The sequence below is a fragment of the Phaethon lepturus genome, unplaced genomic scaffold, assembly GCF_000687285.1.
Source record: "Phaethon lepturus isolate BGI_N335 unplaced genomic scaffold, ASM68728v1 scaffold44074, whole genome shotgun sequence".
NCBI classification, from domain to species: Eukaryota; Metazoa; Chordata; class Aves; order Phaethontiformes; family Phaethontidae; genus Phaethon; species Phaethon lepturus.
The window spans coordinates 11,152-33,491 of record NW_010536346.1 but is presented as its reverse complement, the minus strand read 5'-3'; the positions used below and the strand labels follow the sequence as shown (position 1 = coordinate 33,491).

The following is a 22,340-nucleotide window of genomic DNA, read 5'->3' as shown; positions in this document are numbered from 1 at the left end:
GGACCTCCCCTGTTAACCAGGACTGCTAATGTATGCCTACTAAACTGTAAGACTTCTTTGCATGGTGCTGAATCTCATTATTTTTTTCCACGTGAAATAATCAGGTCACTTTAATGTATATTGTAAATAAAAAGGTTCACTGAGGAGAGGTATAGACAAATGATTGCAGTTTTAATAAACTTAGAATAGTTTATTGGTGCTAGTCACTCAGGACAAAGATAAAAATGACAAGACTACAGAGTTCTTTTTCTCTGTTTTTCAGTGCCCAGGGATTTGCCATTCCTCCTTGATTCACCAAATATAGCTTCATATGCAGTATTTCTTGTCCTACTTACAAGAGATGGTTGATTGTCTTCATTTAATTTTTAATTTAATGCCCTGCACTTCAAGTCTCTCGATTGCCTTACATGTACAACTTTGTTGTCACCTCTTGAATGCTTTTCCCTAGCATATTCCAATAGCAGTCTCCCTTAATTAAACCTGAAATCCAGCTACTTCCTTTGTGTTAATAGTTATTTCTCCTTTAGCTTACCCTCTCATTTTACCCTGAATAACACTTCAAGGAATTGCAATTAATTTTTGTCCACCATCATTGACTGAGCTACGCCAATCAAAAACAAGCAGAAATTTCCCTCATCCAGACATATCATGGCCTGAAATAAAGGCTATTGTACTTAGTAAAAAATTGAGAATTGCAGCAGCCATTTGGGTTTTATACCATTATCTATAGTGGAAGCTGCAGATCATCATTTAGCAAAGTGCCCTTGAAAGGCCAAAGACACATTTTTCTCATGGACACAGAAGACGTAGGGATATGCAGAGATGTATTTGTAAAATTGACAGCCTTTTTGTAAAGCCTACAATCTGTTAATTTAGCTTCTAGTAACCTAGAACTGCAATTCATGTACATTCAGAGAAAACATATCAACAGTATAAAAGCTCTGGTGTAATATTAGCTCTAATACAGCTTGGGACAGAGTACTGTTTTATTGTGGAGGCTGCTGTTAAGTAAAAAGCAAGCTGTTAATTAAAACCCAGGTAAGGCTCTGGAAAGCAGGGCACTGGGAACAGTCTGAACAGCTGAGCCAAGGAACTGGAGGCCAAGGAACTGGAAAGGAAGAGTAGAATCTGTGAATGGAAGGACAAGAAGATTGGAACTGGCATGAGGAGATAGGTGAGAAGAGGACAGCTTGGAAGGGATAAAGCAGAAAAGATGAGCTTTATCATGATAGAGCTTCCAGGGTTGTGTGAATCCTAAGGTTCTTGGTGTCTCATTGTTCATCAGCTGTCAGAAGTAACTGGGACATTCTTTCAGAGTTTTGTACTCACAGAATCACTAAGGTGATCCAATCATTAAGCTTGGAAAAGACCTTCAAGATCATCAAGCCCAACCATCAACCCAACGCCACCATGCCCCCTAAACCATGTCCTGAAGTGCCACGTCTACACATTTTTTGAATATTTCCAGTGATGGTGACTCCACCCCCTCCTTGGGCAGCCTGTTCCAATGTTTGGCCACTCTCTCAGGAAAGAAATTTTTCCTAATATCTAGTCTAAACCTCCCCTGGCACAACTTGAGGCCATTTCTTCTTGTCCTATCACTGGTTACTTGAGAGAAAAGTCCAACGCCCTCCTCACCACATCCTCCTTTCAGGTAGTTGTAGAGAGTGACAAGGTCTCCCCTCAGCCTCCTGTAGCTCTGGTCCACACAGGGATCACAGAAAACTTTTGCAGGTACTTCTGCACTAGCTCAAGTGTCAGAGATGAAAGCATTGAACGTAAAGGTTCCAACCTTGCAGATGTGGTTATCAAAATAAAATTGAATGGGTGGTTTGTGAGGGAGGGGGCTGTTACAAAAATTTCACATTCCTACCAAATACAGTGATTATAAACTCTAAAAAACCCCAGAATTATAGTTTTAAGCATGTGGACAGTCTATGGTGTTTCTGTCAGGCATGAATGTTTCAAGATTGCCTTGTCCTGTACCGTCTTCCTTCTGTAGTAATGCTGCATTCCGAGGACAGGAAGGTGCAGTGCAGTACCCCTGCCTTCTTTGTTGTAGGGGTGGGAAGGTATGTAGTGAGGGGTGTAAGAAGAGAAGAAATGCTTGCTGTAGTTAAGTCAATGGTATATATTAAACCTCTGCAAAATCGAGTGTGTCTTAGGGCACTGAAGGTAAGCTTTTCATGCATCATCACTAGTATGTTTCTTATTTTTCAAGTCACTGATTTAAGGTGTTTGTATAAGACTTGCAGATGTGCTAACTGTTTGCAATCATGAATAAATGTAAAATGGAGACAGTGCCTCCAGGTTTCCCCTTCACTTCACATGAATGCAAGGTTGTGAAAATACCTAGTCAATGTTTGTAAAATACTCAGATGGTATAATGATGAGTGCTGTAGAATAGACTTTGAGGAAAGAGATAGTTCTGTACTGGGGCTTAGGCAGTGTGCCACAAATAAGAAATGTAGAGAAGACAAAAAAAATGTACTGGTGAAGTATCATTCTTGGTCATTATTCAAGGTACGGCAAATTTTGGCTTTAGATCTCTTTGTACTGAAAAAAAAATGCCATGGCAACATGACACAAAATATTATCTGTATAATATTCTGCTGGTTCAAATATCTCTAAAAATAAAATAAGACTTAATAGGTCAACTAACTAGCTTATTGTACCAGTAAGGGCAGTTAGATTAGATACAATCTGTCATGTTTTAGATGATACAGGTGCACAAACCCAGGCGAAATTCTGGGTTGTTCTCTGGCTCATGTGACAGTAGGCAAACACTGTGTGTGTGTGCCAGCATGCAGTAGGGCATCCCCTAAGGGATGGGGAGCTGTGTGCGGTAGCACAGTGGCAGGCAAGGGCCCCGCTAGCTGGGCTTGGTCCCACAGTACCTGAGCAAAGTGAGCAGGGCAGGCTGGGTGTGGTAGCCAGTTTCAACCAAGTCTAGTCTTTGTGCTAAAATAATTCCCTCCTTTATTTGCTTCTTCCCCTTTTTGGCTTGCTTGAGTGGAGGAATAATTCTTCTTTAACATTGTACAGATATTTGATATGCTGTCAGTGATGATGAAGTAGGTGATAAAGTAATTGTGACCAGACACATAAAATCCAAGCTTTTCTTGCAACCTTTTAAAAGAAAACTGGAGTAAAGGTAAATGATTAAAAAAAAAAAAAAAAAGAGAAGGAAAAAAGATGATAAGTTAAAACAGATTTTAATTATAAACATCGTAGAAAACTGTGCAAGTATAGAAACCTCTCAATTCCTTTTGTCTTTGCAGTTCTACCAGAATTAAAGCTGCTCTGTGGGGCTGATTTTCTACAGACATTTAAAACACCCAATCTCTGGAAGGAAGAACACATCAAAGAAATAGTGGAAAAGTTTGGTTTAGTCTGTATTAGCCGTGCTGGCTCTGATCCTGCTCAGTATATCAATGAATCAGACCTTTTAACTAAATTTCAGCACAATATCTTTCTGGTGAAGGAATGGATTCAGAATGAAATCAGTGCAACACAGATACGCCATGCCTTGTGCAGAGGATTAAGTGTAAAATACCTCATACCAGATTCTGTTATATCCTACATTGCACACCATAATATCTACACAGAAGAAAGTGAGCAGAAGAATGAAGGTGACTTGCTTCAGCCTCTGAAGTTGCATAACACAACAGTAAACCCACTAAATGACTGATGTCTGTAGTGTGTGAAGTGGACAGACCTGGCTTTTTTTCATGTACAGTTCTTGAGAAAGTTGTTTCTTGTTAGTGAGAGGAAAGTACATCTGCCCAAAATTTCTTGAATTCATGTGGTGTTTTAAATTCGTGTTTTTGTGTACGGTAGTGCTTTAGCAAATCGGGATGCTTAGCTGCATAGCTTAAAATATATAAAGAACAGCTTCCTTGTGAAAATAAAAGAAATAAGATCTTAACAATAAATATTAATCTTCAGTAATACTTGAGTCAAACATAGTACTTTCCTGAATTGTAATTCTGTAATCCTACAACATTTTAGCATGAAGATGCCTTACTGTTCTAAAGCAGCAAAATAAATCACAACTTTTCTTTACATATATATATTTAAATGTGTATTACTGCTAAACTTTTTAGCACCTTGAATAACTTTTTATGTTTCAGCAGTTTGGACAAGAGATGGAAATAAACTTTTCTTTCATGGAAGCACTTAAAAATGCATGCACCATTCATGTCGCTTCCAAGCCTCCAGATTCAGAAATGACAGACAGTCCTCACTCCCAGATTTAAAGTGGGTTTCTTTGCTTCTCTGATCCAGAGTCTTCTAGAATAGTAAGTAATTGCCAAAGCTCTGGAGTAGGTAACATATCTAAGAGGAACTTCAACTGTACCATTTGAAAATACACAGTGGAAAATAAATGAAAATTGCTGAGAGGCTGTCTCAGTATTTGAGCCCAAATGTTAGCCAGAAAAATCCATTCTCTTCTATGTTGGTTGCCTATTCTGCTGATTCAGTCTATCTCATTTTTGAAAGAAGACACCTTCAAAGAATATAGAATCTCTATAAAGTGCTACTTCTGTGTTTAAATGTTGCTGAAATTAACTGAAAGCATGCATTCAATAGTGATGTACCATTTATCAATATACAGAATTAACCATTGCTTCTTAATACAAGTTTCTACCTAACTGGCCCTTTTTGATCCCTCAGCTGGCCAAACAGCTTCCACTGTTAGTTCTCTACAATTAAGGAGCTTGTGGAACAAGTTAAAGTAATGCTAGACACAAACTGCTTTCACTGAAAGAGTCTGTATGATCGTTTTCTGAAAAGAGGGCAGCATAAAGTAGCTAGAACATACTCAAGGAAGAAGGATTCGCCTCAGCAAACACACAAGCACTTGTATAGCTTTGGCTAATATCCTAAACTAAAGCTAATTAAAAAGTTTTTTCTGAGTGGCATGAAAAATGAAGAGTAATATGGTTAAAATGGATCTCCAGATAATCAGTACCCTTACAGAAGTTATGTGGAAGGTGAATGTTTCGTTCTGTTTAAATCAAGTCATCCTGCTGTCATTATAAATCTCAGAGGTTTGGCCTTGTGGAAGGATTTAAAGGCAACACTTCAACAATAATCGGATTAGAAGGACTTGCATAGCTACATGGTCTAAAAAAAATAAAAGAAACCAGAGTTCAAACTCACCACAAAGAAAGGCAGTGAGCTGTGTGGTGCAGAATCCACACACTCTTCTGAGACTTTCATTTTGACAATTACCTAAAGTAGGGATGCCTGCAGATTTCAATGGTTACTGGAAAATGGTCAGCAATGACAATTTTGAGGAGTATCTGAAAGCGCTGGGTAAGGTTTCCTTCATGTTCTTTAATAAATTATCAATAAATGCAACCTTAGTCTTCATATTAATCTATTTTTTCTTGTACAGTCATAAATCATTTTTGTGAGAAATACTCTTTTCAGGAATGCACTTTAAGAATTGCCTTATGCAAAATTGTTTTGTCTTAAGCAGCCTCTACTTTTTGCCATCTTGAAGCTTACATTAACAGAGATTAAACTACATAGCTTGAAAAGGTAAGTGGCAGATTTCAAACTTAAAAAAACCCGTAATTTGAAAAAGAGGAAAATTTTTAATGTGTGGTAAAGAGACAGTATGTACTTAATGCAGTTTTATGTGTTTGCATTTGATGTAAAGTGCTAGTATTTCTACATAAATATTGAAGACCTTATTAACCATCAAATACAAGTAGTATTTTTTAGGATTCCACATAATTAGACAATGAAAACATTAGCTTACTTAAGTTAAAAGAATTAGGTTATGGACTTTTTTTCTGATGAGGAAGCTGGCCTGAAAGATCTGGACATTTATTTATCTTTGTTCATTTTAGTTCTTCCAAAACCTACAAGCTTCTTTTTGTGGTGGACTTTTCTGGATTAAAATAATTCTTTTTCTTTTTCAGATGTAAATGTTGCTGTAAGAAAAATAGCAAACTTGCTAAAACCTGACAAAGAAATCCTTCAGAATGGGGATCATATGATCATTAAAACGCTAAGCACTTTTAGAAACTACATCATGGAATTTGATGTAGGAAAGGAGTTTGTGGAGGATTTAGCTGGGGTGGATGATCGGAAATGCATGGTAAGAATTAAACTTTAACAATGGACACAAAGAAAAGAATAATCTGAGGCCTTTCACAGACCACATCTGTTAACCATTTTGTGTGGCTATTCCTAAAATTATTTCTGTGCTTCTCAGTTTGACAGGATGTGCACACAGTTTTTAGCGTGCCTTTACATTAAAGGAATGCTAATTTTACTCAGGAGGACAAACCAGTTTTATCAATGAATGAATAGTAACTTCAATGAAACATTACTCAATTTTACTGGGATATTTGTTAGTCAAAAAGACATCTATGTTCAGACTCAGAATCTCTTCACTGAGTAATGTTTTACAGTGAAGGAGGTCCACTGATTGCAGGGACAGGCACTAGTCCCCATATGTAAGAATGACCAAGTGCTTAGAAATTGCATTTCAAAACATCTGCTCAAATGCCTGAAGTCCTCACTATTTGAGTCAGTGAAGTACTGGTTTGTGTGTGTATAGAACTGGCTCCATCTAAGCATTATCTGCGCTTAAATACCATTAAACTCCATCTAAAGGAGGACTACAACATCCTGTACATGGTGGAAAGAAGTGCTCTGAGACTGTGTAGCATGTACCTGCAATGAGTTCTTACAAAATGTGCCAGACAACCACTGTGCTGAAAAATCAGATTCAGAAGACATGGAAATGTGTCGCTTGCCTAGTTCCGCTTTTGAAATGCTGAATAGATTTAACATACAACTCAACTTCCTGACAAATACCGTAAATATTTCATTATTTGTAATAGGCCAAAATTCTCTACCCAATTTTACCCAATTTGAGTGACAGGGAAGAATTCAAAGTGTTGAACCAGAAAGAAGAAATTTGAGAAAGATTATTCTAGTCACTACAACAGCTATTTGATTTGGAGTGGAGCTTAGTTAACCCTACTTCCAAGGGTTGCTTAAACATTTTATCTATTGGCTGTTTAGTGCAAAATGCTTACTTAGCCTGGGAAGCAGAAGGTACTAGCAGCTTCTTGCCTTTTCCAGAAAAACCCAAGGGGTATTCAGTAACCCTGACTGTTTGGTTTGTTAGGAATGACTTAGGCACGTAACTCTACAAAAACTTTCAGAAATCCTCCATGGCCCTTCATGGCCTCCAACAACAGATACCAACTGCAGCTATACAGTTCAGGTCACTGATGACTGGTTCTCTATTTGCCATGTAACAATGTATCATACTTTATAGTTCAATTTAAGATTTCTTTTCTACATGAGACCTCAGTTTTCTCAAAGCTGTCTTTCTTTACCCAAATCTGATAACCATAATGTCAGGAAAAACTTGCAGTTGTTAAGCAACAAAAGAACTCTTAACAGTCCAGAAAGAGTCTGTGAGAGAAGGGTCATGGAGGTGAAATAGGAGATACTGGACCATTCCCTGAGTGATCTTATGAAGAAAACCACCATAAAAGCAAAAGTTGAATATCATTCTTGGTATTTCCTTTTCTCATCTGTAGCTTGTGAAACTGCATGCCATAAATGGTTTAATCATTAATAGGCAACCTATGTAATGGGAGAGACTGTCAATCAGTTACTGTTATTTGTATTGTGGACTGAGCAGACCACTGGGCAAGTTTTATCCAAGTAGCTCAGTGTATGAGAAGTACAAAGTAACATGGATAAGACAAATTACACATTAAACGTTAATCTATATAGCAGAGCAATGATCAGGAGACTAGCAAAATAACCTTAGAAGTAATTCATCTAATAGGTATAGATAATCTTTTCTTTTAATGAAGAATTTATCACCTAACTAGAGTTAGCATATCAGTAAAAATAATGTTAGCACTGTGAACAGGTTAGATTTTGTGTATCATTCGCCGAAAGTGTGTTCACCTTTCAGTTGTGTAAAACGTGTCTGTGAGTCAGGGTAGAGTGTAACTACAGTTATTCCAAATCAATATTGTCTGTGATGAGTAAAGGTTTAAAAGTTTTGTTGATACTTATTTTACAGTTAAGTCGAAGGTTTGACAGTAGGAATTGATACTCCTGTGATACTATAGGCCCCCTCCTTCATTTCAGTTAGGATTTTTTCATTTTTATAGTTAGTCATTTCTGGAAGCCTGTCTGAACTTTCTGGAACAGTGAGTTAATTGAGCTGGATAAACCTTAGCAGTTTCAGTTCGTCCCTTTTTTGACCTTTAACTGTCCCTTTCTTGTATGCAACATGTTTTTAGGTGATTCTGTTTTCTTAAGGTATATAGGTAACAGAAGTTGGTGACATCAGTTCCTTTAAGATTTTGTTTCTGTTGGGAAGTGAACATTTGCTACTTTGGAATCTTGAGAAACTGAAAAGCCCTGCTAGTTTAATTAAAGATGCAATTTCTCTGTTCTGTAAAACCAAAGAATAGTTGACCACACAGATGTGTGGACACAGGAGAGATCACTAATCGCAGTGCAAGGTACTTCCAAGAAGACAGCTGATATTCAATGTGTTCTGAGCATTACTGAAACCATGTATGGAGCAAGCTGCAGCACAGCCTGGTCTCTTAAGAAATGCAGAGCAGACATCTGCATTCACTAGTTCCATAATGGTATTGTGCTTTGCTGGGGCTTTCCCCCAGAGATATTCTCTTCTAGATAAACGTTAAATAAGAGCTTCTCTATTTCTTTGGTAACTTTGTAAAAGATGTATTTCTGCAAGTTTAATTATACTTTAGGGTTAAAAAAATTAAAAACTTGTCAGTTTGAACTACAAAGGTAAAATGAAAGTTTACATGTTCAGGAGCATCTTTTATTCTTTGCAGATGTTACAAGGTGCACATTAGATGGTGTGGAAAGAAGTTTAAAACATTAATATTGTATTACATTCTTTCTCATATGATGTGAAGTTTGAATTGGACCATGTGATAATGTTTCTACTACTTTGAAGAGTTTGTTCATGGTTTTAATTGTATAGAGTACAAAGACAGAAATGTTAAGTTAAATGGCTAAACTATGGCTTTGGTATTTCCTGAACTGAGTATTTGAATCTGCTATCTTCATTCTCAGTGAAGCTCCAGTCTTATTATAAATTTCTTCAATTTTAAAGATAAATTCTATAATCTCTAGTTGTGATTAATTTAGTGAAGGTCTCAGGTATTGCACTAAGTATAAAACCTTGTTTCATGCACATAAACTTTACTGTGGAAAAAACTTACTGTGCACAAAAGAGGCAAGACCTTATTAAAACAATAATTAATTGAAAACCATCTCCAAAAGTAGATCCTATTCATCGCCAGATAATTTTGTGTCCCTTTTTCACCATCAGTAAAAAACAGTGAAGCTGAGGAAACATCTGCAATGTGAAATATGTACCAGTAAACATAAGAACAGGGCAGGATCTGATGCTAATCGGAAAAGTTAGCCTTATGTACCTTCACAGTATTTGCTTAGTACATCAGTCAAAAGTTTATCAAGAAGTTAACGGAAAAAACTTAAAGGCTGAAACAAAGGCTGAAGTTTCATGTCCAAGTCTTTGCACCCAATGAATTAAAGCAGATTGAGAATGGGGTAGCTCAGATGGAAAAATTAACTACCCTAAAATTTTTACTTTTCTAATCATTTTCCTGCTAAAGTCAGAGAAGGTTTTTGGATTAAAATTTTTCTCTGCTGTTCAAGCATTTGAGTGAGACTGAATTGCTTTAGCTCACAGTATCCAGAGTGAATCTATCTTTTGACAGAGACTAAAGGCAAGTGATCTGTTTGAAAAATCAAGGAAGGTTCTGTGTTCTAAATATAGAACAGTAGAATTTCCTGGATAACTGAAAGTAGCATTAGTTGCATTAGAATTGAATAGTTGGCTAAGCAAGTGAAGGATGCTTCAGTAATTCAGAGCCTTGTGCTTTTTGGCATAGTAATTTTATTCTTACCTTGAAGCAGGAAAGGAAATGATAATGGCTAGGGACTGGTAAACAGATAAAACAGGAAGAATTTGAAACTGAAGGAGGGAAATCATACATTATAACCATTTAGTTAACTAAAACAGAATACAAGCAGAATATAACCATGGATAAGTTATCAAATGGGTGGTTAGGGTTCTATTCTTGGAACTAATATAACTTTCAGTCATAGTTAAGACTCGCTGGGCAGGGTGGGGTGAGCGGATTTGGCAGTTGGAGAATTCAGTCATCAGATCTATCATACATCTTTCCATATGAAGTATCTTCCTGAAAACATATAGTCATTTAATGTTTATGAAAGACAGCCACATGAGGATTGTTCATAGGCACCTGAGCAATCCTTCTGTCACAGAAACCAGTGCTACTTATATGTGCCGTATCCTAGTGGAAGGAGGTAAGCTGTTTGGAACTGATCATGGCTCTGTTTTAAATAACAAACATGCCCAATGTGAAAGTGATTCCTCTCTAGTTTGTATTCAGGAAAAATGCAATGAAGTTTAGTTACTTTGGACATAATTTGATTGATACTGCTGCAAGGTCAGAATAAAGCCCTGTTGTAAAATCACATGGCTCATGAAGCTTATTTAACTATTTAGGCAGGGTTCCTTTGTTCCACAAATGGAATTCACAGCTGTTAATCTAGTTTAGAGTAGGTATTGGAATAAAGACTTGCTGCCAGAAAAACAACAACCAACAAAGAACATTCCAGTACTTGGAATTTCAGTAGGGATCCCCCACAGAGTGAGAAGACTCAAAATAAATTGCACCCATGTAGTAAGATGCAAGATCAGCAATATGTCTTTACTTGATCCCTCTGATTTAACTTTTTTTTTATTTACCTATTCAAATGCTGTCCTTTCCTTTTTGGCTTGTAAGTATTTTCTCATATACTTTGTTGAAACAAGCATTGTTCTAGAACCACTGTTGCTGGGAGGTGTTTTTATGTCATTGCCTGTGTGTATATACTAGTCTTTGCTCAAATCTAGTGCCTGCCCTCTCTGCAGTACCGTAAATTCCCCAGCTCCTCCTTGGATTAATGTCTGACTTCTCGGGAGGGTTAATTTAAAAGGAGGTAGTCTTCATGTAGTTTTCTGTTGATACCTCTGGCCTTTTACAAACTGCTGTCCACAAGTGAGGAAGAACAGTCCTCCATTCAACCCAAGATTCCAGAGAACAGAGGTCCACTCTTGGATCTGTCTCAGGCTCTCTAAACCTCTGGTACATTCAGTCTCTGTGGCTCAGTAAAGAGGAGCTGTTGCCTTCTTTCTGCCTTATTTCACACTGCATGCACTGGTTATTACCTTAAGTGATATGCTCAGCACATTTGCGCAGCAATACCAAATGAGATCTCTAGAACCTTTTGCCACATAATTTAAGATGTCATTAACTTTAAATTTTGCAGTGTTGGATTCATGTCTAAAACACGAGACTGATCAGAAGCTTTGAGACAGTTAGTTACAAAACCACTACTAACATACTGAAGCTCTGTAGGGGAGGTGGTTTTGGATGGGCTTTAGCATTTCAGCTTTTTGTGAATCCTAAAAAGCTCAGAGAGTTAAAAATGCAGAAAGTGCAATCACAAAGAATTATCTGAACACCTGGGAACCAGACATACCAAATCCAATTCTGAATGACAAACCATTAGTGTTATGTACAATTGCATTTTGCTAAAATTACACGGAGGATAAATCAATTATACACATTAATTTAAACTGTAAGTGTCTTAGAATCGATTTTGATCCTTGCACAAAGTGAATTGGGTGTGCTGTTTTGTACTTCTTTTTCTGGCATAGGATATACACAAGTCTTTCTATTTTTGTTATTATTTGTGTACAGAAGAAAGAAAAACAAACTCTGTTCTTAAGAAATAAAATATTATGCATTGTCCATAATATTGATTCTACTCCTCCTCCTGCATATTGTCACCTGCATAGCCTGGAGCTTTGGCACATTTACGTTCCTGCTCCCTGGAACGTGTCTCTAGCCATTGCTTTCCTTTATTGCTCTTACGAGCAAGGATTCAAAATAAGGAATTTGAACATTTAAGACCTGATCCCATCTGACAACAGCATACCCTTTGATCTTAAATTTGTCAATAGAATCCTAAGACCTTTTGCCAGCAATGGAGATGCTAACAATTGTAGAAGCAAAATACTGCTGCTGGAAGTCTTTCATCTTTTGACTAAAGTGAACTTCAGTAAGCTTATCAGTCAGGTACAGAATGCCCACATTATAACCAGCTTGTCTTCCAGTAACAATCTGAGGAAGTTTGTAATGGCATGAACACATTTCAGAGTCCTGTAGCCAACAGATACCTATTATGAGACACAATATCTGCCAGCCCAATGAGCAGCTGAGAAATGAGTTGGATTGTTCTACCAACCATTTCCTGTGAGTTAACTTTAGGAGTTGAGTTGCCGCATGGCTAAAACCAGGAATGATTAAATGGGAGGTTAGGTTTGTGAGTCTACAGGGAAGTTAGTAAGGGAAGGAAAGGTGGTATAGACTTTATCATTCAACCTAGCTACAGGATGGCTAGGTATGTATAACCTTTGTCCAGCAACAGTATCTTGAGATAAAGTCCAGGAATCCTACCACTAATTTTTCTGTTGGGTTTGTTGTTTTTTCAGTAGTTTATCCGTCTGTCACCAACCTGACAGATGCAGATTTGATGAGATAGAAGGAGTTACAGGATGGAGAGATGACAAACGTGGTTGTAGCTCTCCTGTTAGCAGTGTGCAGCCTGCCTCCTACACAGGTCATAGGTAGTGACTACAACACTACAGAATGCCCCTTCACAGTTACATTAGATTTTGTCTGTGGTATCAATATTAGTTTATTCCATCAGCACTTCATTTGATGAAAATTTCCCCTGCAGATTGCTTACCAGAAGTTTTTATATCACTTTGATACTTAGTACAGATGAAAGTGCTTTACCTTGAGAAGCTATTAAATATCTTCTTGGATACATTGCCCTGTTTGACAAAAAATTCTAGGATATTTTCTTTGGTGTTATTTGTAAATGCAATACAGGACACCGCTCAAACCGGATTTTCCTGTGTCATCTGATCTAAACAATTACTTTCCATTGTTTACTCCTTCTTAATTCATAATTACAATTGTAAAATGACTGGTCGTTCTCATAAGCAGAGAATTACTGGATTGAGATGGATCACAGAGTGTGTCGTGCAGTTTTAGAGCATTGAAGTCATTTGCTGCACCTCAAATACAGAGACAACATTGAAGGGAAGGAGAAGTAAAATAGAATTTGTACTGCTGTTTTTCTCCTGCAGATGGGAGATCAATAACATATTTTTGATGAAAGGTGGTAGCTGCAATTTGTATTTGTAAATGCAATGTGTTGAAAATCTATGTAGCATTAACAAAAATGTTGATGAAATACTTTAAAAAAAAAAAGTTCTTTTCTTTCATTCACCTGTAAAATATATTATGTATCTTCAACTACAGAGCACGACACAAGGAAGCACAATAGGAATAGCCAACATGGGCATAAGAAACATTGTGTAGAGACAGCATTAAATGTTTTTGCACGTAGACTTCACTGGGAAATGCAAAGTTCTCTGATAAAATTGTTTGATGGCTATTTCAGTAAATTACAAAAATCAGCATCTCTGGCTGTGGGTCAATATGACTTACCACTAGGAGCTAGATACCTGTTGTAATTCTACAAGACTTCACTACTGTTACTGCTACTAGGGGAAAATGCAAATAGATAGTCAATTTGTTTTGTTTTTACTAAACATTTCATTTAATCTACCTTGTCTCAGCTGAAAACAGTAATGAGAATCAATATCATTTCTTCTTTAATTTTCAGGAAGATGGTATTTCTATGCATATTTTTTAAATCTTCATAACACAAAGAGATTAAATCACTAACAAAAGTATGTGAATGGCCAAGTAATAAAATATCGAAGTACACAAAAAAAGTGTAAGACTACAGAAATCATATAAAACCAAAGAAAATTTGAACATATTTTGTGTCCTCAGGCTTCAAAGGCTTCTTCACCTCCCAGAGGAGCTCCATTCTCTATTACTACACCTCAAGAACAAAGAGTATATAATCCAAAAGATGTGCACTATTGGTGGTTAGAACTTTTAAGAAAAGTTAAAGTGAGGCAAGACTCACCCTTGTTTATCTCACTCCATTAACTTTTCTTATGCTCCTTCAATATTTTTAATCACACTATCGATTAATTGCATTCATCACTATTTTCTATTGAAGTTTCCTACAGAATTATGTGCATTTGACCTAAGAAATATTTGTCTTAGGTTTAAGTATGATCAGGTAGTAAGTAAGAAAACTTAAGCTTGTTTATGACAAACTACATTATGTACTGCCTAGTTGAAAGGAATAAATTAAGTCTTCCATTTATCTTACAAGTAGTACAAGATGCTCAAAAAGGCAGGAGCCTTCAGTTTTAGAGCAATACTACATTTTCATCTAGCTGGTTCTGTTACCGTCAGGAAACTCCACGTTTCCAGTGTCCTCAAAGTTTGTGTACTTCTCCTCTTGCTTGTGGAGGAAGATGACAAATAGGAACTATCTGCCTGGGGATGCTGTGCTCACCAAACCCTGGCAAAGATTTTCAGTCATTCCAGATATGAGGCAGTAGCTCAATCTCTGTAATCAGGCAAACCTTAGGTAATGCTATTATCAAAATGGTGGCAAACAAGGTTAACTATAAAAGCCTGCTTATTTAAGAAAAGTTGTTTTGTGTAAAAGGTAAAGCATTTCTTTATCTTGATAGTAAGTGCATGCCAGGAGAGGAAAACAACAGCAACTAAAGGTTCATACAAAACTGCTTTATTAGTCAGTGCAAGTGTTTGACTCCTAATTATACAATGGCAATATCTTGATCCAATCTTTAAAAATAAATCTTTGCTCTTCTATACAACAAAATAGATTATATTTAGCAACATTTGCCCTACAGTGGGGTTTTTTGAATATTGTTATTATGTTCTGACTCAGATATTTGGAAATGTTCTAAGGCAAGCATTGCTGTATCTTAGCTGTTGGTAAAGGCTGTACTAATAGCAGCAGCCAGTGCATATATAACAGTCATAGCAACTCCAACCTCAACTAATACTCAGTGTGTGTCTCAATAGAGATACTTGGAATGGAAGAACCTGTTTCACTCTGAGTTAAAAGAGAAGTTTCTATCTTCTGTATTAGTTGTGTCTTTTATTATATGAGACATTACAGTTTGACCTAAAGAGAGAAAAGATAAAAATGCTACTGATTAATCTTACTGTCATAAAGGGTATTTTGTTTCTGCTAACAAAGAGGACATTATACTCTCCTGAAATATATTCTGTCCTTTATAACCTTCATAGCAAAATAGCGACATACAAAAATCGGAAACTGTATGGTTTACTCATATAGCTTCAGTATTTATATTTCTCAAAGGGAAGGCAGAGGATGATAACTGAGAATATTGGCTGATAAAACAGCTTGGTTAACAGTCTGTGGTATTATACTCTTTGTGGTTATCACCAAATTGTCAAAAGCAATATCTAATCTTGACTGGAAAAACAAGAAAGCCAGAGAAAAACGTGTGTTGTTTTCTGAGATGAAACAATTTCAGTCACCCAAGTGTACTAAGCTAGTGAATATTATCAAGACTAATAACTTCCACAACTGACTTTGAACATTAGCAGTACTAATAAATTTGGATCTTACTTTATCATGCTGTATTGGCTTTGAATTCACAAAAATTTAAACCCACAAAATTTAACTATTAAGCTAGTCTAATGATTACACTATGCTGAGCTAATACTCGGTGGGTAAAAATAAGTGCAGTTACTAAGCAAAGTTGCATATACAAATGCTTCATTCCACGGTATCCCTCACATCTACAAGTCATTGGTGGAAATAATGTTCATTTTCTGATACATTCATTTTTTAGAATCATCAGATATTCTTAGATATGTTAATTGATAGATTAAACATTTTTCACTTTGACTAGTATTATTTGTTATCTTCTATCTGCACCTGGGTGTCGACAGATTTAGAACAGGTACGGAAAAGAATTTAAATTATGATAACTCCATTAACTACAGCTTTACCCAAATGTGTTGTTCCTTTTATACATTAAAAGGATATGACTTTTTTAAAATATTATCTACTACTTGGTTTAACTACGTCATTTTACAAGAGCGAACAGAAGAATTTGTGAATGCATTTTCCAGATTGGAGAGATTTTTAGCAAGGACACATGAGTTTGTCTTTCAGAGACCCCATATGGTGCAAACAGACTATATGGGATCAATAACAATGCCTTGCTTATGAGTATCTATGCTGGCACTCTTTCTAGTGATTCATTTTCCATGCTTGTTTAGTCTAAAGCTTCCCAGAGGTAGAGGCTGCTGGCTGTACTCATTTAAAAATAGTGGCTATCATGGTTACCATTTAAGAATTAATTGTTTGTGACATATACAAATTAAATAACTAAGGCTGCATAGTTCTTGAATGTTGAACTGGCTTTACAGTTTCCAGAATGACAAATGTAGGCTGATTTCCTAGAAACTACAGAGGATGGATGCAGTAAGTTTTCCTTTAATGATAGATCAGAATTCATCTTCTCTCCATATTTGACTGCTTATACAGTCAGTGGCTGAAGACTTTTACAAGGTAGACAGTAATTCCATATTTAGTCCTCAGATTCACTTCAGACAAGCTGGTTTCAAAGCCATGTGCTAATACTGATGTTAAACTATCCTCATTGGGCACAAATTGTCACTGTTCTTCCACTTCCCTCTAAATATTTTATGGAGTATTGCTTCTCTTTTTCTTAGGGAGATGTGAAAGGCAAATTGTCAGTAAAGACTAACCAGAGTAACAAGCTGTAGGATGCACCCTCATACATTTAAGTAGTTTTATGAATCAAGTTCCACTGAGCTACTCGGGACAGTACCAATATTCACAAAAGCGCTATGTCAAATCATGCAACACCTTACTCTTCTTCTGCCAGTCCTGGCTCAAGTAGTTCTCCAGCTACAGTTACACAAAGCAGGATGCTGCCAAAGTTACCAGCTTGCTGATAATTCCAAACTATTCCGCTCAGTGATGAAAGGCAGATTAAGACATGGGTAAAAAACAGCTCAGGATGTAAAAGCCATGTTCATACATAGCTGCCAGTAGGTGGGTACTTTTTTCAGGTAGAGCAGCTGGGGAATCCTTATGGTGGAAGAAACAAACTGAATCTCAAGGTTTCAGCTCCTTTTGCAAATACAGTATTAGGCTGCACATCCCTTCTGCTGCTGTATTTGTCAGCAGGGAGAGAGGAATGCGCTCTTACACAATTATTTTTATGGTACTTTTTCTTGCATTTAAACAACTTTATCTCATCCTTCCAGGTTTTGGACAGGCAGTTTGGCAGCAACTTTCTATTTAGGCTCCTTTCTTTTTTAATTATCCTAAGTGTTGCAACACTCTACGATTATTCTTCTTATGAGATACATTAATAATTTATTAGATAAGAGATAAGTTTTGCTTTACGGAAACTAATCATCGTTTCAGAGAAGACTACAGTAAAATTGAATATGTCTATTTTGTTAGACCACTGTATCTTGGGATGGAGATAAGCTTCTTTGTGTGCAGAATGGAGAAAAAGAAGGTCGTGGTTGGACCCAGTGGATTGAAGGAGATGAAATGCACCTGGTAAGATCATGTTACAGGTTTTAAATGCCACTTTGTTAACATGGTTAGATGTAATGCAGCAGGCCATGTGCTATGTTACCTTAGTTTACTTTGACATAATTAGGTATTGGTGTAGCATTCGACTTTTTTCTAAAGCAACAGTTTCATTTGGAGCCATTATGCTTTTATGTCCCTTACAAAGACTGCCTGATTTCAAAGCAGTACTCTTTCTGTGTTAACTGTCTGTCCAGACATACCAGTTTGAAATGTTTACACTGAGGAAGACATTTAACAGAATGTCCTTCATACAGTCTTTAAAATATGCAGTATGGGATCTGGTCAAATTATGCAGCCAACAAGAAGCTATAAGAGGAAAATACACCATTGTCCTTTTAAAATAATTACAGACCAGACTGCATTATAGCCTAGAGAACTAAAACAGCAATTAAGTTTTTGAAATGTCATGTTCTTTCAGATCATCTTTTTTATCTAAGTTAACAGAACCTGAAAGAAGATGCCTATTCTTTTCTCACATAGCTCTTTATAGCATCCTCATTTTCTTAACAATGTGGGTAAAAGGCAGTCTTCCTGTTGAGATGATAAAACCCAACCTCCATTTCTGTTCACTGTTCAGTACTACTAGTGTTCAACAGTCTAAATGGATGTTCTCTAAATACTCGAATCAGTAGCAGAGTTATGAAATCTTTGCAAAAGTACCCCAAACCCCTGATTACTAAATGCAATTTTCAGGAAGTACTGGAAGTCCCAGAAACCAGTTTGGGAAAGGAATGTATATGACAGATACTACCATCTGGACTACATACTTGGTATAACGCAGGTAGGGAGAAAGTTATTGTGTAAATGATCACTTTATAGATGAGGCCATGGGCTTAATGAAAGTAGGAGAGAAGCAATAAAAAGGAGACCCCAGAATTTCTTGTGTGTATATATTCCCTCTATCTATACACAAACACACTACAGTATTTCCACACTGCCTCACAGCTTCACAACAGTTGGTACCATGACACCAAGCATCAGCACTTTCAGATTCTCTGCTGGCAAGCAGGTTGCAATTAGCCATTCAATGTCTGGTCTAGAAGTTAACTTATACCTTGCTGCACTCATCTGCAGATACATGAAGCAATAGCAGTAGTTGCTCTTGGATTTCTCTGTATGGGCATCCTGGTTTCTGTCTCTTGCCAGCGCCAGCTCCATGGTTATTATCTCTACCCATTTCCCATCCCCAACACCAATTTCTTTAGCCTCGATTTCTGCTATCCTTACCCTGCATCATGCTCTAGCCATAAAACCTAGCCATGGACCTCCAGGCCAGACCACTTTCTATACTTGACTCTGTTAAGAGTTTGATTTTAGAAGTCATAAATTCAGATTCAGTTGCTCAAGCATATGTGTCTAGTGCCACTTTAGTTACTCCAAGGAAACCTGACTGATCTGACGCTGCCTTTTCAGAAGGCTGTGAAGAGTTCTGTATCATACCTGCCAACTCATGCAGGCATCCATGCACTCATTGGCACTTGTACAATTTATCACAATCTGTCTCTCATGTACACAACAGTCAGTACAAAATTACTTCATGCAAAGGAAGTAACTGAGTATTTTAGAGGCTAGTCCCCAATATTTCGATTTTATCACTTTTTATATCTAATGAACTTCAAGAGTTGTCCTCTTTATTTCTCTGAATCCTTGTTAATGTAACTCTCTCCATTAAACATACAGTAAAAAGTCCCGTTTAGTATCTTATTTTTGACCAGCTAAGATTACTAAGTCCTGTACTCTTGAGAGTCCTTTGATACAATGGGCAGTTACATCTAAAAAATTGATACTTCGATAGCTTTATGATCCTATTGAACTTTACACAATGAGCCAAGTGTTAATTTAATTCTTTCCACAGTTCTGTAGAGAGCAGTACCACATCCTTTAGTAGTTTATCGCCTCCTATTTTCTTCATTTCATTCTATGGTCTGTACTTTGTAGTTCTTTTTCCTCCTTAGATTCTATTTTATATGAGTGACTTATTTGACCATTCTCCATTCCCTTTTGAGTTTTATTGCCCTTTTCTATTGTATTGATTGCTTCTGCTCTGTAGGTTTTTGTCACTGTCAGCAGATCTCTTAGCCCTTATTGCACACTCCTTCTTCTGGGTTACCTATATAGAAGCGAACAAAATCACTCTATCAGTCTGCTTTTTCCATCAATTCATCATGAAGCGCCTTCTCTTACTAGGGACTAGCAACATATGCCAATAAGGTGTAAGGTTTTTTTAATATGTCATTTTATCAAAGTCCCCCATAAGAAAATGTGCATAACTTCCCAGGAAACTCTGCCTCCTGTTTCCTCAAAATACTATGATAGCTTTATTAAACATCTTATCTTGAAATAGAAGGTACATCCCTTCTGCTAGGTCACACATAACCTTTGTCTTTAAGAAGTTGCACCCCTTTTTCTTCTTCCACCAAAACTGGTCAACACCTCCACATATCCCCACCCATATTGTGTGCACTTCTCAGGTCTAACCTAAATAGATTCAGTAATGGAGAATGTTAACTGCATCTTCAGTGAGATCAGGTAAACAACAGTAGACCTCACAAATCAGTGCCTAAGGTGTAAACATCACTGCACCTGCTTATGCATAGTTCATGATGATCCAATGGTTAGCAAGTAGGGATTTTTGAGAAGCTCTTGTGGAACATAAAGGAACAGTAGACAGCACTACGCATCCAGTATGGTCAAGTTCAGTCAAAACTCACTGCTGTGCTGTCATGTATAGACCTATATCAAATGTTCTGTACCCAACTACCTGTCCTTTTCTAGCCATGATCACTGTATTGCTAGAGTGGGCTTTCAGCTGATTTCTAGTTTTGTAGGTTTGAACTACCAGTCATCAACATGCAGATTCAGAACTGGTTATTCAAATCCATCCCCAAATAACTTCTTTATGTATCCAAAATAGAGAATGCCCTTTTCAAAGACCTTAGCAGTTGCACACACTGCAAATAGAGAATAATGCACCAGGAACATACTTGGCCCTTTTAAGATCTGAGATGCCAAAACAAGTTCTCTTACTCCATCTTTCACCAGAAAACAAACCCAAACCAGCTGGTTTCTTTTAGGATTAAAAATAGGCTAAAATACGTACAAGCTACCCTATCTAGTTTGATAGAAAATTGTGGATTGACATTAAGCTGGAGACACACATGAATGTATAATGCATGTGTCCTATGTAAAAGTTGTATTTTTTTATTATTTTCTCTTCCTAGGAAATAAGAGTGTGTGGAGTCAAGTGTAAGCAGGTCTTTAAGAAGGTACAATGAGCCTACTGCCAATACAGAAATGAAGAACAGTAGAATTTACAGACTTACCACCAGATCTCCAAATGGTAGTAATGATCATCAGTAACGACAGCAAACACAGAAATGAAGATCACATTAGAACTGTATAGTTAGAATAAAATATTTTAACAAATAATTTTCAAGAAATGGCTGCAAATAAAACTATTTTTCGAAATGCCAATTAAAGATACTAAACACTATAAATGTGTGCGTACCATAATTCCTGACTACACCAAAATAGGGCTTTTTAGTACAAAACAAGGTACTGGAGTTTAAGACCTTGTAAGCTAATTTTTTACTTTCAATGGAAATCACCCTTCAATAGCCTTAGCAAAGGGGCTTCAGGTAGTCTTGTTTTCAAATGTTGAATTGTAATTATAGGGAAGCAAATGAGATCTGTAGTATGTGGCTTACGCTGAAATCCTGATTTCACGGAAGCCAGTGAGAATTTTACCATCAGCTCCAGTTGAGCAGTACTTCACTGAAAGTATTCTACCAAAACTAAAAATCTGATTTTTCAAAATAAGTAAAGGTATGGATCAATAGTCTGGAAAAACAGTACCTACGGAAGCATGGCCAAGGGGCAGTTCTTTTCTAAACGCATTAGCCAATATTTACCCATTCCTTTTTCTTTTCTTCTTCTGGAGAAACTGATAGTAAGATCACTGCCAGAAACTGTATATAATTGTGTACACACCACACAAAACATATGACTAGCATTGCTTTGTACAATATCATTTGCAGATTTTTTTACGACCCATCATAGTCCTCATGTTCTCATGCAGTCTGAGTGCATAACAAAGCATTGGCCTAGCAGTTTCCAATGCTGGTTTAATCACTAGTTATATTAATAGTAATTTGCAAACCAAATTGTCATATTTTCAGTGTATCAACACTCTGGATATGCAATTAGCATCACCACATCAAGTTCAAAAAGACACAAGGATAGGGTGTGTCTGGATGGGTCAGACCTTTAGCACGTGACACAGTATTACAAATGTCTCCTGTAGCAACTGTTATTAGCCATTTTCAGGGACTTAAAGGGTGGGGAAGTTGCTGTGGCAGAGTCCAAGTCATTCTAAAATGGGAACATACCTTTCCCTACCCTGCTGCAACTCCTGTGCATAGCATTGCTTTTCCCTTCTTTGGGAACCAGTGCTGAGACTGAGAGAAGTTTTAGACATATAAATGGGAACAAATGCTGCCATTCTTTACTAACCAGAGACAGTTTTAAAATATGCACTATTATTAAGCCTGTTTCAAAGAGCTAGCAGCCTGGTCTAACATGAAGAAATGGAGGTTCAGAAACAGTCATTGTAAACTATAAAG

The 22,340-nt window shown here is 36.9% G+C and overlaps 2 protein-coding genes across 2 annotated transcripts; both read left to right on the top strand.

Annotated features, from left to right (window-relative positions):
• Nucleotides 1-3,234: 3,234 nt before the first annotated feature.
• On the top strand, nt 3,235-3,795 carry NMNAT3 (nicotinamide nucleotide adenylyltransferase 3; the record flags this gene model as incomplete). Its single annotated transcript, XM_010286134.1, has 1 exon — nt 3,235-3,795. A coding segment is annotated over one exon (457 nt), but the record flags the coding sequence as incomplete, so codon positions are not given.
• A 1,402-nt stretch (nt 3,796-5,197) lies between these two features.
• Nucleotides 5,198-21,215, top strand: RBP1 (retinol binding protein 1, cellular). The gene is made up of 4 exons (XM_010286133.1): nt 5,198-5,322; nt 5,937-6,115; nt 17,581-17,682; nt 20,940-21,215. Exons 1-4 carry the CDS (start codon nt 5,250-5,252, stop codon nt 20,991-20,993), a joined length of 408 nt encoding a protein of 135 aa, XP_010284435.1. The 5' UTR covers nt 5,198-5,249; the 3' UTR covers nt 20,994-21,215.
• The last annotated feature ends 1,125 nt before the right edge of the window (nt 21,216-22,340 follow it).

What these genes read in the sequence shown, in the direction of transcription:
- RBP1 (XM_010286133.1), top strand. Translation starts at nt 5,250, where the DNA reads ATGCCTGCAGATTTCAATGGTTACTGGAAAATGGTCAGCAATGACAAT. An exon ending in TGGATGATCGGAAATGCATG is followed by an intron (nt 6,116 to 17,580) that starts GTAAGAATTAAA and finishes CTATTTTGTTAG; the next exon opens with ACCACTGTATCTTGGGATGG. An exon ending in AAGGAGATGAAATGCACCTG is followed by an intron (nt 17,683 to 20,939) that starts GTAAGATCATGT and finishes TTCTCTTCCTAG; the next exon opens with GAAATAAGAGTGTGTGGAGT.